Source organism: Candidozyma duobushaemuli (assembly GCF_002926085.2).
Source record: "Candidozyma duobushaemuli strain B09383 chromosome Unknown G_B09383, whole genome shotgun sequence".
In the NCBI taxonomy this organism is placed as follows: domain Eukaryota; kingdom Fungi; phylum Ascomycota; class Pichiomycetes; order Serinales; family Metschnikowiaceae; genus Candidozyma; species Candidozyma duobushaemuli.
Window position 1 is genome coordinate 642,924 of NW_020289896.1, and position 15,290 is coordinate 658,213.

Genomic DNA, 15,290 nt, shown 5'->3' on the forward strand with positions numbered 1-15,290 from the left:
GTCGTGATATGTTGGTGTATTGTAGCTACTGCTATGTCTATAAACTGCTCGGTTGCGTATGTGCATGACAGATGGATCTGCGCAGACATCAATCATGGAAAATGGCACAAAATCGAAGGAGTGGATGCAAAGAAGCGTCGGCGGCTTTTTTGGTGTAGATGCTATGGATGGAATAGCTACATTTCGTCGGCGAACCGCAACGATTTGCGGGGTCTCAGGCGGTCCTCGCCCTCTATCAGATCATGGAACTGCTCCACCAGCCTCAGTAGGGCATCAAACTCTGGCATCTCGCTGAGGGTTCCCGACGGTAGCTGCTTGCGGGCCCGCTGCTGTGTATAGAACTCCAGACGATACGTGTAGTAGTACCGGAGAATGTTCATCTTGATGGCACTTTCGCCGAAGCGGTTCATGAACAGCTCCTTGTATGAGTTGAACGAGAACTGGCGGTCGTTGCCCTCCAGCACGTCTTCAATGAACGTGTGCACGTCAAATTCGGTGAAGTTGGGTGGGTCAAGCATCCAGATGTCTTTGAATGTTTGATACGAGTTGGGGTCGTGGAGGGTTCCGCTATCGTGAGCCCACCCAAGCGAGTTTGTGGCGCTTTCGAAAATCATATCTTCAAAGTGGTCAAGCGCTAGAAGCTCGTACTTGTCGAGGAAGTCACACGGGAGGTCGTCGAAGGACTCTCTCATGTCGTCAGCTGCTTTCAAGTTCAGAAACTCCAGACAGAGCTCTTCCGTCGACGCCAGCTTCATATCCTGAAGCAACAAGTTGTTGGAGTATGTCAAGGCCTCCTTGACCAACTCCGTATGCATCTGCTCATTGGTCAATCCAAGCTTTCTTTGCAAACAACGCGAGATGATCTCCCGCAACTGGTCAACAAAACGGTCGCGTGCCAAGCTTTCCTTTTTGACCAAGATCGAAGGAGATCCGGTCATGTGGCGAAGACTGGGTCTCACCTCTGGCTCTGGGACCATGGTGGTGGCCACGTGCACCTGTCTGTTTGCATCATCGGCCGCTAGAAGATGGCGCATGTGGTAAAGATTGGCCTCTATACTCGTGTAAGCCTTCACGCTGTACCTCAAAGAGTCTCTGATGGAGTTCTTGGACTCCTTGAGTGAGCTGTCGGTACAATCATTGAAGAAGGTCCTCCTGGAAAGGGGCGTTCTGGGCTTCAAGTCGGTAGTCCTTTCGACCACAACGGACGGCGACTTGAGCGGCTTATTCGTGTTCTTATGCTCGGAAACCGGCAGCTTGTTCGGGCTGTTTTGGTGGATGTAGCTCAAGATGGTCCGGGTATGAGACATCTTGAGGGTGGGGTGATGTGGGGGGAGGTTGTTTTCGGCAATAAGCTGGGACCAGCCTAGTGACTATGCTATCGAGTTTGGATGTGGGTTGAAACTTGTCAAAGAAACGCAAAAGCGTGTTATCTTCTTCTCCAATAAAACTTGCTAGCTGTGTAAGCCCGAGAAGAGGGTCCGAGGTATGTCACGTGATCGAGCGGCTTTCATTGGCGCGCTAACCGTTTTGCCCGAGCCTCGTACAGGAAAGAAGCCTCGCCTAGTGGGGTGCTTCCGGAGATATAGGCGCATACCAAAGAGTAAGTTGAGTAATAAGGCGAGATTTGAGGTTGTTTGTTTCAAAAACTTGCAAAGTTTCTGTTTGTGTAGATCGTTGGACTACTTTCGGGCGCCCGGATCGTGCATCGGGGCAGGCCTGGACACGGTGGCCCTACATTCTGGAATCCATGCCGAAAGATAAGGCTTAAGTCGTGGTGCCTTATGATGCACAGCAAGATTGCCTTCTTCGATGGAGCCAATTCGCTATCCTTTGGGCTTCAGGGCGTCTGAAATTTTTGTATAACCAAGCTCTTCTCGGAGGTGCCAAGCCTTGGACCAAGCATTGAAATGTCTCAGGGCTTCAACGCAGCCATGTGGGCGACCAACTTGCGAGCCAGCAACACACGCAATAAGCACAAAAAAGAAATCGCACTGGTGCTGATTGGAAATGTTCCAGGCTGGATAGGAGAAGCATCGGTTCGGCAGTGCAATAAATATAAAAACCCTCGAGCGTGTGGTCATTGAAGCAAGATCGGAGGTCACCACCATTGTAGATGCCGACATATCAGCCGATATAATGAAGTGGGGGTGAAGCGTAGGTGATATTTTGTCTTAGAAGGGTTGCAATTGTGGGGTTGTTCTGTGCTGCCTGCTAGCGCCATTTCATCGGACCGTATTCGGTTGTATTCTCGACTTATCTGTAAACGAAGGAAGTCCTGTGAGTATAATCCTGGCCCATGGCTCTGTTCGACAATAAATTACCAGCAATAGAGTGACTGGGATCTCCACATCCACGATAAAAACAGTCCTAGAGCCACCCTCAGAAGTCAGCCAACGACAGACCATCTATTACACCACAACTTGATCAACTCCTCACTCCTTCAAAAGACCTTATTTCCATGCATGCCTAGTCCCTATCCCGACCACCAAATAGCGAAGTTCTCGGAGTTGACTGAAATGTCAGTAGAGGGAACTTTCTAGCCATGATGAGCTGGGGATCTGGTTTCTCCGTTGCATCTGGCACAAAACCGTCAGGTAGACTTGGAGTAGCCCAATGCTGCAGAACACTCGTATCTGTGAGCGGCGTCACAGCTGGGTTATATGGTTTTCTGTATGGCTCAAACACATTGGTCAGACGACGAAGTAGGTGCTTGAGCACAACATCCTGGTCAGCAGCAAAGATGAAATTACAATTCTGCTGAAGCACCTCCATCTTCTTCGCCATAGGATCACTGTCTCTGACGCTCTCCACTTCCTTTCGACAAAGAGGGCAGCTCACATTGCCCTTGAGCCACTCTATAATGCACAGCTTGCCAAAAACGTGGTGACAATTTGGCATCTTCATGGCAATGTGGCGGACCTCCTTAGCCTCTGGCTTCTTAAAGTCATTCAATGCTGGGAACATTTCCTCGTTGGATACCTGCTTTTGGGAGGCTAGGTTGTACTGTGGAAATCTGAATGAGTTGATTGCACCGGCGTCGGCTGCCATAAATATAGAAGGATCTCTGAACTTCAACCTGCTCAGCGTAGGTTCCACATCAGCGTTTTCGAAAGCGGAAACCTGTGGATCTTCCTTGATAGACGTATCCATCTTCTGCTTCTTGTTCTGCTCCACCTCGTACTTTTCGTAGCAAATAGGACAAGTCAGCTCTTTTAGAAGCTCGACAGGGACCTCTTCCAAAGATGCTATGGCTTCATGGGAAGCTACCTTGCGGTGCATTCTCAACCCACTGTTTGCGTAAGCTCGTTCTATCATGTCCCTAAGCCAGCCAGGTACGGATCCGTTGGTGGAATGGAAATTTCCATTTTCGTCGGTTTCAAAAATCGCTGTGTAGCCATGTAGACCGGGGATATTCATGGCGGTAAATGACTGGTAGTAGAAGTTGGTGATGTTGACTTCGCACTAACAAGGCTGCAGATTCGAAGAACGAGACATGGAACATCGAGAGAAGGTGATGGAAAAAAAAATGGTTTTTTGGAGTCGATGAGAGGAAAATGTATATTTGATGCCACGAATGTGGCGATTGTAAGGCAGGTGCTATTGGCCTGTTTTCGCCTGCTGACAAACTGTGGAGGACATGTGATTCGGTGAACATGTCGTGATCTCATTTTCTATGTGCTGGGCTGGTGCCTTTGGTCCCTTATTTTTGAACGATGGGATTCTGAATGTCGGCTGCCTTTTTAATTTATGGCAGTCAATCAGGGGACATTAGAGGTTGCTGGGATTTTGCAGGAGTGGCTGCAAATTCCACGGGTGAGGTTGGCCAGTCAAACACGACCAAACCAGGCGATTTGTGGAACAAAATGATCACTCCTTCAAACCCTATTAGATTACCATCTGCATTCATCTTCCTTGTAGGCACCATCCCCTCTCCTTGATGCCCTAGCCCGTATAGACAACGCTTTGGGCATGTCAGTATGCCGATCCGAAACTCTACATGTATTGCTGTCTGATGCCCGCAACCATTGTCTGCTTCTCGGGAGGCAAAGAGCTGATCTGGTCAGGCGGAAGCGACAACACCTGAGCGACCAAATCGGCCTGATCTGGCGGTAAAGCACCAAGCTTCATTTGTGTAGAGAGAGGAAGATTGCCCCACTTCGTTGGAGGCTGCTGCTGCTGTTGTGGATACTGAGACTGCGGTCTTGGGGGTGGAGGAGGCAATGAAGCCAGTGGCTGGTTGTAACCTCCCAAATTGTAACCTTGAGGCGGCTGACCGTAGCCCTGCTGGTATTGTTGTTGCTGATTGTAGGCGGGAGCAGGCTGTTGTGGCTGAGGAGTGCTGGAAGCGGATTTCATCGATTCCTGGATCACCTCTTCGTCCACGAAGCCCATGAGTAAAAGAGCCTGGGCAGCTGCGGCCGCCAAATTGGGCGAAAGGTTGAAAACCTCCGCTGCTCTGGCCGAATTGTTGCCCGCAAGAAGGGTCTTCAAGTTGGCTATAAGCTCGATCAACTGCGCTGGCGGAATCAGACTTAGCGTCTCGTTGATCTTGTCTGGAGTCTCTAGAGGAATCTGAGCGGGCGTCGAAAGCGTCTGTGAAGCTCTGAGTAGATGATCGGGAAGCTGTGCTCCGTTCTGGTTGGCCATATTCGCAAACTGGGGGCCATTAGAGCCTGGAACCGGAGGCAATTGGGGCCCTGGAGAAGGCTGATGAGCATTTGGTCTTTGAGGCATTCCTGGCACCGGAGGCAACCCTGAAGCAGGACGCGCCGGCAATCCACCTGGAAGCTCAAAGTATGGTGGCATATTTGCCGGAATGTATGGAAGCGGCTGTTTGTTGGTGTTGTTTCCCGTACGGAAACCTTCCTTAGACAGCTCAAACCGGAGACGTCTGGCTGGTCTTCCGTCAGGTACGTTGATCTTAGCCTGGCTGAGAGTGGCCACGGCCTTCTGTGCCTCCTGTGGAGACTCGAACTCTACGAATGCGTAACCTTTATTTTTGCCAATATGGTCGAAACCGAGTCTGACGTCTAGGACGTTGGCTTGTGAGGTCACGACTGCCTGGAGCTGATCCTCGGACCACTCAAAGGGAATGCTACCTAGGTATAGGATCGACAGCTGGCCTGGGTTGCCCTGAGGCGGCGAACCTGCTCTTCTGTTCATGATGGAAGCAGTAGTTAGTGTGAGGTGAGCTACTGCGAATTATGGTGATGGTCGTGTGGGATCTAAAATGGGACTGGTACCCAGGCAAGGCAAGGCAAGGTGTGGGCCAGGGCCGCTTCTAGTAAATAACTATGGGTTCAATTTCGCTAGTACATAAATATTCTTAGCTTGAAATATGCATTTTGCTCATCAAGTGTGGAAAAGCTACTTTTGTCTTTTCGCAGCCATTTTGGCGTACACACATAAAGTGGATGTTTACCACTAAGATATAGAGATTTATTTAATTAGAACAACTCTTAAAATGGTTGATTTCTATGATTTTTTGAGTCCATATGCATCAATTACGCCCTCTTACCATATACGCGGAGCCGAGTTTAAGTAAAAGTACAATTGGCTAGATGGAGGTGCCAAACGAGATAAATCAAGCCTTCTTTCTCATTGCTTTCAATCTGTTTACTTAAACGATTGTTTCTGTTAGAATTATGCATACAGAAGACGCACAATGCTTAATATAAGAAAATTATGCCACCAAAAACCTACTCCTGTTTCAAAGTACGCTTGAAAGTTCCTTCCATGATTGTCCTCCCCATGAAATTATGCTAGAGGAAGATACATCTTTCCTCACAAAAGGTGTCAAAGCTACGCCATAAACAAAATACCCTTTCGTTTAATTGTACTTCAGTAGAAACTGCTTGCTACCTTAAACTGTTGGTACTACGAAGCGGATTCTGTCGTCTCCAAATTTGTCAAGCACGATGAAAGATACCATAGTATGGTAAGCCGACTTTCCTACACTCTATTATAAGTTTGCTTATCATTGATTAAATATTATGACGAGAATTATGTCTTCTCGGTCCAGAACACGCCAGAAACAGATAAAGTGACAACGGTTGAAGTGCTATATTCTGTTTTTATGAGTCTTGGTGTTTTTGATGCCTTCCCAGCGGGGGAAACTGTTGGTGTCTATTCCGAAGCAATCCAAAATCCTACCACTGCTCTGTTCTATAATATCGTCAACTGTCTGGGGCCTGGTGTAGAAAGCCGGAACGGGTGGGAATATATAAGCCCCCATTCTCGACAAAAAAAGCATATTCTCTAAATGTATGTCCGAAAGAGGGGTCTCCCTGGTGACCAATAGCAATTTCCTTCTTTCCTTCAAAGTAACATCTGCAGCTCTTACAATAAGATCTTCGGTATACCCCATTCTAATGCCTGCCAATGTCTTCATGGAGCAAGGCACAACAATCATACCATCATGATGAAATGATCCAGAGGATATTGGTGCACTGACGTCTTTAGCTGTGTACACCTTGGATGCAAGAGACATAATGTCTTCCATAGTATAGTCCGTTTCATACTTCATCGTAGCCAGGCCCCATTTAGACATAACCAAATGAGTTTCAACTTGGCATTTCTTTAGCAATTGTAGCACCCGAACGCCAATTGATATTCCTGTTGCTCCCGTAATGGCGACTACCAATCTTTTTGGTCTTGGTGGGGGAAAGTCAATACTATTACTTGGTTGACTGGTGCCATCCAAAAGCGGTAATTTGACAGAAAAGCGTCTAACGCAAGGCTGATAAAGTTTTATTCTGCACCCTCCTAGTCTGTTAGCCAGTCTTGCAGCGTTTACGAAAAGCTTAGGTAGCATGGTGAAGAATACCAAATGACAAGCACCACAACTTGCTTTTTTAAAAAGATTGTAAAAAATCAAAAGAAAAAAAAAAAAACGCAAAAGCAGGCTTAAATTCTAGGCAGTGACCGTCGGCGTCATTTAATTGTCGCCGACTAGAGCCGACTAGAGCTTTTTATGCGCGCACCAGGCGGCAATCGGCCTTAGAATAGGTGTTGATGCATTTGCGTTTCGGGAATCGAGGCACGGTCTCCGATGATAAATAGGAGACATGCTGCTGTGAAAGATGTAGCAGAAAAAGTAAAAAATAACAATTATGAGCGCCTTGAAACCAGCTTTGAGATTTAGAGACTTTCTCCAGGTCCTCACGGACGAGGGTGACTTGCAAGAGATTACCACCGAGGTAGACCCCAACTTGGAGGTAGGAGCTGTCATGAGGAGGGTATACGAGGAGAAATTGCCTGTGCCGTTTTTCCAGAACTTGAAAAAAGATCCCGAAAATCCCGATCCTGAAAATTTGTTCAACATCGTCGGATGCTTGGGTGGTCTTCGAGACAAGACCAAGGGCAACGATCATGCTAGAATTGCTCTACACTTGGGTTTGGACTCACAGACCCCGATGCCCAAGATCATCGATTACTTGTTGGAGGCGAAAACAAAGAAACCAATTGCACCCCAAGTCGTCAACTCCTCTGGTGCTCCATGCAAGGAGAATAAGCTCACTGGAGACGACATCAAGTTAAACTCATTACCTGCTCCTATGTTGCACCACGGCGATGGTGGCAAATACATCCAGACATATGGAATGTTTGTCTTGCAAACTCCCGATAAGAGCTGGACGAATTGGTCTATAGCCAGAGGAATGATTCATGACGACAACCATTTGACTGGCTTGGTCATTAATCCACAACATATTAGACAAGTTGCCGATAAATGGAACGCAGTCGGCAAGGGTGACAAAATCCCGTTTGCCTTGTGCTTTGGGGTGCCACCTGCAGCAATTCTTGTAAGCTCGATGCCAATACCTGAAGGTGTTTCGGAGGCAGACTACATTGGGGCCTTGGTTGAAGAGCCCTTGAAGGTTATCAAATGTGACACCAATGAGTTGGAAGTTCCTGCTGATTCCGAAATCGTGCTTGAAGGCCATTTAGACTTGAACGAGTTGGTCGACGAAGGTCCATTTGGAGAAATGCACGGGTACTGCTTCCCAGGAACACCACACCCATGTCCTTTGTACACGGTAGAGACCATAACCTACCGAAACCACGCTATCTTGCCAGTTTCCAACCCCGGCTTGTGTACTGATGAAACACACACCTTAATTGGTGGCTTGGTGAGTGCTGAAGCCAAGCAGTTATTCATGGAGGATTCAGTTTTGAAAAATGTCATTATGGAGGCATTCACTCCCTATGAAGGCGTGGCTTTGTGGTTGGCTTTGAAGGTGAATACCAAGGAGCTTGCCAAGTTGAACACCACCAGTAAGGATTTCTGTAAGAGAGTTGGTGACATTGTTTTCAGCTCCAAGACTGGATTCATTATCCAAGAAGTGATTTTGGTGTCGGAGGATATCGATATCTTCGATTTCAGAAAGCTTATTTGGGCCTACGTTACGAGACATGCACCAGGTGACGATCAATACTTCTTTGAGGAGTACCGTGCTTTCCCATTGGCACCATTCATTAGCCAGGGACCAAGAGCTAAGACGCTAAAGGGAGCTAATTGCGTCACCGACTGCTTATTTCCACAGCAGTATAAGTCCGGCGGCGTTGAGTTTGTCACCTGTGACTTCGATGGTTATCATGATTCCATCAAGGAAAAAGTGTTGAAGAATTGGTCTGCCTATGGCTATAAATAGGGTGTTGGATGAAAGCAAGTTGAATTTTGATGGTACATGTAGTGGTACATCTACACTCATTCTAGATGCAATTTCATTCACTCGAGTGTATCCTAAATATTGTACATTGCCAACTGTGAAGGCTTCAAGTGGCACTTGAGACCATGCCTCTCCTAGGCCTTTGCGTCACTCTCAATAACACCGTAGGAGCCCTTTCCAATCTCGGTCTGGATATCCTTCACGATCTTCCTCTTGTCCGCATCAAGCGTTGCAAGCTCCTCGTCCGTCAAACCGTTGACATAACGCAAAAGCTCCACATGGTCCGTCGTCAACTGGTCCAAATCGGGTTGCCTTCGGTTGAGACACAACTCCACAAGGTTTTTATTGGCCACGTTCATCATCAAGCTGGTCTCGACCAACGCATGCGATAGCTGGGGACACTGGTCTAGAAGCTTTTTCATAAGAACAGGGTTTTCCAAGCTCATCGACTTGGCTTCCTTCAATATACGAGCGGCCGTTTGCGAGTCCAACCTCGACAACAACTCCAGAATCGCCTGCTGGGAGCTTTGTCCTGGAAATAACTGCACACCCAAAGGCAAAGGCGGTAGTTTGGCTGCGTTTCCAGTCAAACCCTCACTAAGGGCGTCTTCGTCAGAGGCTAGCGTGCACCTCAAGTACCGGTTTCCCACGTTCATGTTATTTAGGTTTCTGACAGCCGAAAGGGCCGTTTCACTGTCACCATAGCGGATGTAGGCGTTTCCCTTGGACTTTCCTGTGGAGGAGTCAAATAGAAGTTTGATGTCGATGACCGGACCAACGGATCTGGCAATCTCCAGCACCTGCTCCTCGGTGTAGTCGAACGGGATGCTGGCGATGAAGACGGTTTTGCTCTGGTTTTCCATGAAAAGGTGGTAGTTGAGGGTTGATATGGAGTGCGCAGGATGTGTAGAGATGGGTAGAGACCGGTGTGTCAGTAGGTTAAAGGAACGAAATGGATAGATCGAGTTTTATAACGCCTTTAATGAAATTATGCCAATTATTTTGTTTATATTATTTTTGACATTTCAGCGTTTTTGTCGATGTTTGATTGGTGACAAGAGGGTACTTTGAAGTTTTCGCAGCCAGTACTGGTTCTTAGTAGAGCATACCAGTGGCCCATATTGAAATCCTTTCATTGAGGCTGTATTTCCTCAGGCAAAACTACAAATGTAGTCAAAAATAAGAAAACATTGTTATTTGTATCCGAAGTGTATTGTGTATCTGAGATACATCTGGTCAATGCTACCTATAACAAGTAGTAACTGTTCACAGACGACACCAATTCATCACCACAAAGAGAAGTCGCCTTACATTTTTGGCATAAAACTGAAAAAAATTTGACACCTCAAAATGAATTTTTCACGGCTAAAGAAGCTACCTCGGTGATTGTAACAATATCCCTCCAGCAAGATGCAGTGTGATAAGCAATCAAAGGACCGTTTTGTGGTTCCGAAACAGCCAAGTGAGCTTTTAATGCCACCTAAAGTCTAATTAAGGGGATGTTCAAATTTCTCCAAATCGCGAGTATGTGCTCATCGGGGCTCATCCCATTGCTCGTGTGCCGACTTTGCAGCCATTTGAGAGGCATCATCAACAGTGAAAAATATGAAAAGTTGAGGTTTTCTACTGAGCTCACTTGACAAATTCGACCAATTGGCTGATGGGAATTCATAATCAAGGTCATATTTTCCAGGGTATCTTTTGAAGATGATATCATCACTACGCTACAACACCGTTGAACAACATGTGCACCCTTTGAGCCAACTCAAACCCTGTCACACATCAAACAAACCAAAACATCCCCTCACAACTAAACCCTTCAAAGTCACTACCCAATTCCTTTTCCTCGTCAAAACTCCAAAAATTTTCAAACCCATTGTAGCTCGAGGGCCTGGACCCTTGTGGTGCACGGATGCTTTTCTAGAAACTCACCTACCAACCACACTCTTCATCATGGACGTGAAGGAGATCAAGCTGACGGTGTCGAACTTGGAGAAACTGAGTGACGACACCACGATCTTGAAGCTTTTAAATATCTTGAACGACGGAATCGAGCCCACAGAGAAGCTCTTGAGAGAAACAAAGGTCGGTGTGGCCGTCAACAAGTACAGATCCAACAGCAACAGCGAAATCAGCACGTTGGTGAAACGCATGATCAAGAAATGGAAGGAGGTTGTACAGAACGAGAAAAACGCCAAGAAGGCCCAGGCCAGTGCCGCTCCAGCGCCAGCTAAACCAGCTCCCGGTTCCACAGGAGGTAAGTTCCATAATGGGCCTAGAAACCCCAAAACCGACGGCGTGGATACCACTATTTACGACGACAGCACGCGGAACGCTTCAGTAAGTGCGTTGTACACGGCCTTGGCGATAGAACGGGACGACGACTCTAAGGCGATAGTCAATGTCGCCGTGAAGATAGAAAGCGAAGTGTACGCTGAGGAGTACAGCAAAGTGAACGACGGATACAGAAACAAGTTAAGGACACTCACGATGAACTTGCGGAACAAGAAAAACCCGGACTTGAGAGCCAACTTGTTGACGGGCTCGTTGAAGCCGGAGAAGTTCATCAAGATGTCACCCAATGAAATGGCTCCCGAGGCCTTGAGACAGGAAATGGAGAAGTTGCACAAGCAGAATCTTTTCGACGCCCAAGGTGCCACAGAGAAGAGAGCCGTCACGGACAGATTCACTTGTGGAAAGTGCAAGCATAAGAGAGTCAGCTACTACCAGATGCAGACGAGGTCGGCCGATGAGCCATTGACTACATTTTGCACCTGTGAGAACTGTGGTAACCGCTGGAAGTTCTCGTAGGTTTACAGGAAAGGAGGAGTGGATCGCTGTGTATTATATTTTAGAATCTCCGGAAAAAAGTGTCTGTACGATTAGTAGGAAGCGTTTTTGGCCAAAAATGAGAGCAAGTCGACCTTGGTGACGATCTGCACGGGCTTCAACTCGTCGTCGGTGATGATGGCGTTGGAGTGGGTCTCGAAGAACTTGTTCAAGAGAGCGAGTGGAGTGCTCATGGTGATAGGCTCGTAGGACTTCTTGGTGAAGCCGGACTCCTTGTTGATACTGAAGGACTTCTCAAAGTCGGCCAACTTACGGAAGTCCAAGAAGATGCCTCTGATAGAGTTGGTCATCTGGACCTTCTTCGTCGAGAGAGACTTCAAAATCTTGGACAAAGTGACAAGACCAATCAACTTGCCGGTAGAACTCAAGACGGGCAACTGGTCAAAGCCGTTGGATTTAAGCAACTCGAACGTCTTGCCCACGGTGTCAGCCAAGGTGACGGTGACCACAGGTGGCTTACCAGAAACAAGGTCAGCAATGGTCTTGTTGTGCAAAAAGTCGTCGGTCTTGTTGGCAGCGGTGTTGGTCTCGTCAACCTCAAAACCGTTGATCTTCATCCACTCGTCATCAGCAAACTTGGACAAATAGGATCTGATGGAGTCTGGGAAAACAACCACAACGGTGTCGTCCTCAGTCAAGTCCTTGGCAACCTCGAGGGCAGCCTGCAAAGCAGAACCGGACGAGCCACCAACAAGGATACCCTCCTCTCTAATAATTCTTCTAGCCAATTTGAACGACTCAGCGTCGTCAGTCTTGATCCAGTGGTCCACACGAGTTCTGTTCAACACATCTGGAATGAAATCGTAACCGATACCTTCAACGAGGTAGCCGTCGGAGGAGGTGTTCAAAGTCTCTGGCTGGGCCAAAATGGAACCCTTGGGGTCAGCGGCAACGATTCTGACGTTAGGGTTCTTCTCCTTCAAGTACTGAGAAATACCAGTGATGGTACCACCGGTACCGGCACCAGCAACCAAGTGAGTGATTTTACCCTCGGTCTGCTCCCAAACCTCATAACCAGTACCGTAGTAGTGGGCTCTAGGGTTGGCCTCGTTACCGTACTGGTCCAAGATGACAGCGTTAGGAAGCTCCTTCTCCAACTTCTGAGCCACACCAATGTGAGACTCTGGAGAGTCCCAGGCGGCCTCAGTAGGGGTTCTAATAATCTCGGCACCCAATGCCTTCAAGACGGAAACCTTCTCGTTGGACATCTTCTCAGGCAAGGTGATGATGGTTCTGTAGCCTCTGACAGCACCAACGAGGGCCAAACCGATACCGGTGTTACCCGAGGTTGGCTCAATCAAGGTGTAGCCTGGCTTGATTCTGCCCTGCTTCTCAGCCTCCAAAACCATGTTCTTGGCGATTCTGTCCTTGATGGAACCTCCAGCATTGAACAACTCAACCTTGGCGTACACCTTGGCCTTGATGCCGTAGGACTGGGGGATTTTGTTTAATTTGATCATGGGGGTGTTCCCGATAAAGTCGAGAACATCGTCGGCAAGTGGCGGAAGAGGCAGCATGGTTGGTGTGGATGAGGTTTGTTGGAAAAAACGAGGTGATGGGGTGGTGATGGTCCTGCAGCTGGGCACGGTTGCAAACGGAATACCACAACGCCAGTGTCCCAAAAACGTAATTTTTTTTGGCTGAATGAGAAGGAGTCACAAAAATAATTTTGTAACTTCATTTGGCCCTTCACAGCTTCAAGGGGCCTTCCGTAGGCGCCTGCGCCACAGTTACACGCTCACTATCTTGCATTTAATCACCTCGGGGTCCTCTCCGGGAATACCCTTGGTGAAGTCAAAAACCTGGAAAAGACCCCTACGGTCCACAACAAAAATTTTGCCGCCATCGGACGAGTACAGCACTGAAGCTGCCTCATTCGGACGAACGGCGTTTGCTGCTTCGCCTAGTAATACTATGATTTTCTTGGTCTGAGACATCGTGGTCCTGGCGTTCGGAGTAGATACGAGGAATATTCGACCCGACTTGTCCAAAAAGAGAATGCTGTCACCGCGAGGAGAAAACTCGACACGGTAGATGGAAGAGCCGATCTCGGGCACCTTGAGCGTAACGTCGTAGTCTGTAATCTGGAGGTTTCTATCGTCTTCCACATCGTCCTCCAAGGAGACATTTGACATGCCCCAAAAGCGTCAATGGAAGGTCCTTCAAGTTTTACTAGCAAAGACGGACGATTGTTCCATGAAGCAGTGGTGATAGCAATGGTGTTTGTGCCAGGAAGACCGAATTTGATATCGGTGATTCCCTCGCTGTCCATGACCTGATCGTCCACATTTGTATCATAGCTTCGGTCTCCTGTCATTTCTTCGAGTTTTTGTCTTGAGGCTACTCTCATATCGGACCAAATGAGCATGGGCTTTTTGCAAACACTGGTAGGTGTGGATCGTAGACGAATAATGAAGTAGCGCATTTCGTAGACCGTGGAGCAAATGATGTGTGTTGACGCTGCATTAAATGAGATGACCTTGAGTGGATCTCTGTATGGAATGGTGATGGTTATGGGATGGACGCTTTTGACGTTCTGTTGATCCATGTCTAGCTGATGGAGAATCACGAAAGGCTGCTGTTTTCCAGACATTCTCTCTCGAGCCGTGATTCCACAAGCTATGAGGTTTTCCTTGGGCGCAATGGAAATGCATCGTATAGGGAAGTTTGTCAAATACGTGTAGACTGGAGCACCCACATCGCCGTATTCTGGATCAGCATTGAGAACACGAACCACACCTCTGGTTCCGGCAAGCACGAGAAACCGTCTCGAAAGGCAGCACGAGAGATGTACCCACAGCTTCAATTTTGAGCCCACGCTCTCGGAATCGGAAGAAGTGCTTTTACCTCCGAACTCATTCTTCACTATAAGCCCAGGCTTAGAAGAAGGCTTATACTCCGAAGATCCATACGAAAACTCACCAGTCAGCTTGCCGCATGCTAGGAGGGAAGGCTTGCCCAGACTTGGTCTATACGTGTAGAGCTCCCAGCGTTTGTCTGTGATCAAAACGAAAGTGGTGATTTCTTCACCCACGGCCTTATCGTAGCGGGTACACAAGGAACAGCCGTTGTAGCGTGCAGCCGACAGCCGAAGAGAAAGCTTTTTGAGTTTGTTATTGGCAGTCTGGAAAGTCGTAAGTTTTCTGTGGAATGGGAAGCATCTGCTGAAGTTGTACTCCTCCTGCTCGTTCAAACCCAGAAGCATATTGTCGAGATCGTCCTCGGGCTGCTTTGGAACTTCTGGACTGAGAATCGGCGCCTTCATTTCTGTTTCTGGCGAGCTCAGCAAGGCCACCTCTCGCTTTCCCTCCGTTTCTTCTCGAGCTAGTTTACAGAAGAGTCCCACCAAGTCCATACTTTCCGTGGGCGCCAGGTCCAGCAGCTTTCGTAGACTTTGCCGCAGGGACGAAGATCGCCTTTGCTTTGGATCTAGGAGTTTGTAGAGCTCTCGTAGCGGAGCAATTGGTGTTATCATGGATGCCTCCTCAAAGCATACTGGACAGCTTTTCGGACCAGCGAGGTATTGGGCCTCAGAAACAAGGCAGCCGCATGAAAGCACAGCAGCATCAGAAACGAGGCCACCAGGTGGATCTGCACCGGGAAATCGTAGGAGGTTTTCTAGCCGACTGGTCTTGACTTCCATGGGTTGGTTGTGGTGGAGGATTGGAGGGAAGGATTATGAGTGAAGGGATTTCCGTAATGTCTATCCTCAATAAAGGGTTAATGAAGGGTCAAAATACACAGATGTGTCTGTGGATATCGCTGTGGACT

At 47.9% G+C, this 15,290-nt stretch overlaps 8 protein-coding genes across 8 annotated transcripts; 2 read left to right on the forward strand and 6 right to left on the reverse strand. All coding sequences in view use genetic code 12, as the record gives it.

Moving 5' to 3' along the window:
- Positions 1 to 176: 176 nt before the first annotated feature.
- CXQ87_005278 (uncharacterized protein) lies at positions 177 to 1,307 on the reverse strand (the record flags this gene model as incomplete). The annotated part of the gene is made up of 1 exon (XM_025483704.1): positions 177 to 1,307. The coding sequence occupies one exon, from the start codon at positions 1,305 to 1,307 to the stop codon at positions 177 to 179; it is 1,131 nt and encodes a 376-aa protein (XP_025335939.1).
- A 1,159-nt stretch (positions 1,308 to 2,466) lies between these two features.
- On the reverse strand, positions 2,467 to 3,417 carry CXQ87_005279 (uncharacterized protein; the record flags this gene model as incomplete). Its single annotated transcript, XM_025483705.1, has 1 exon — positions 2,467 to 3,417. The coding sequence occupies one exon, from the start codon at positions 3,415 to 3,417 to the stop codon at positions 2,467 to 2,469; it is 951 nt and encodes a 316-aa protein (XP_025335940.1).
- Positions 3,418 to 3,993: 576 nt separating this feature from the next.
- Positions 3,994 to 5,163, reverse strand: CXQ87_005280 (cleavage polyadenylation factor subunit; the record flags this gene model as incomplete). Its single annotated transcript, XM_025483706.1, has 1 exon — positions 3,994 to 5,163. The coding sequence occupies one exon, from the start codon at positions 5,161 to 5,163 to the stop codon at positions 3,994 to 3,996; it is 1,170 nt and encodes a 389-aa protein (XP_025335941.1).
- A 1,949-nt stretch (positions 5,164 to 7,112) lies between these two features.
- Positions 7,113 to 8,651, forward strand: CXQ87_005281 (putative phenylacrylic acid decarboxylase; the record flags this gene model as incomplete). The annotated part of the gene is made up of 1 exon (XM_025483707.1): positions 7,113 to 8,651. The coding sequence occupies one exon, from the start codon at positions 7,113 to 7,115 to the stop codon at positions 8,649 to 8,651; it is 1,539 nt and encodes a 512-aa protein (XP_025335942.1).
- A 152-nt stretch (positions 8,652 to 8,803) lies between these two features.
- CXQ87_005282 (uncharacterized protein) lies at positions 8,804 to 9,532 on the reverse strand (the record flags this gene model as incomplete). Its single annotated transcript, XM_025483708.1, has 1 exon — positions 8,804 to 9,532. The coding sequence occupies one exon, from the start codon at positions 9,530 to 9,532 to the stop codon at positions 8,804 to 8,806; it is 729 nt and encodes a 242-aa protein (XP_025335943.1).
- Positions 9,533 to 10,622: 1,090 nt separating this feature from the next.
- On the forward strand, positions 10,623 to 11,480 carry CXQ87_005283 (transcription elongation factor DST1; the record flags this gene model as incomplete). The annotated part of the gene is made up of 1 exon (XM_025483709.1): positions 10,623 to 11,480. One exon carries the CDS (start codon positions 10,623 to 10,625, stop codon positions 11,478 to 11,480), a length of 858 nt encoding a protein of 285 aa, XP_025335944.1.
- A 71-nt stretch (positions 11,481 to 11,551) lies between these two features.
- On the reverse strand, positions 11,552 to 13,036 carry CYS4 (cystathionine beta-synthase; the record flags this gene model as incomplete). Its single annotated transcript, XM_025483710.1, has 1 exon — positions 11,552 to 13,036. One exon carries the CDS (start codon positions 13,034 to 13,036, stop codon positions 11,552 to 11,554), a length of 1,485 nt encoding a protein of 494 aa, XP_025335945.1.
- Positions 13,037 to 13,249: 213 nt separating this feature from the next.
- PTR3 (Ptr3p) lies at positions 13,250 to 15,162 on the reverse strand (the record flags this gene model as incomplete). The annotated part of the gene is made up of 2 exons (XM_025483711.1): positions 13,250 to 13,633; positions 13,693 to 15,162. The coding sequence occupies 2 exons, from the start codon at positions 15,160 to 15,162 to the stop codon at positions 13,250 to 13,252; spliced, it is 1,854 nt and encodes a 617-aa protein (XP_025335946.1).
- Positions 15,163 to 15,290: the final 128 nt, after the last annotated feature.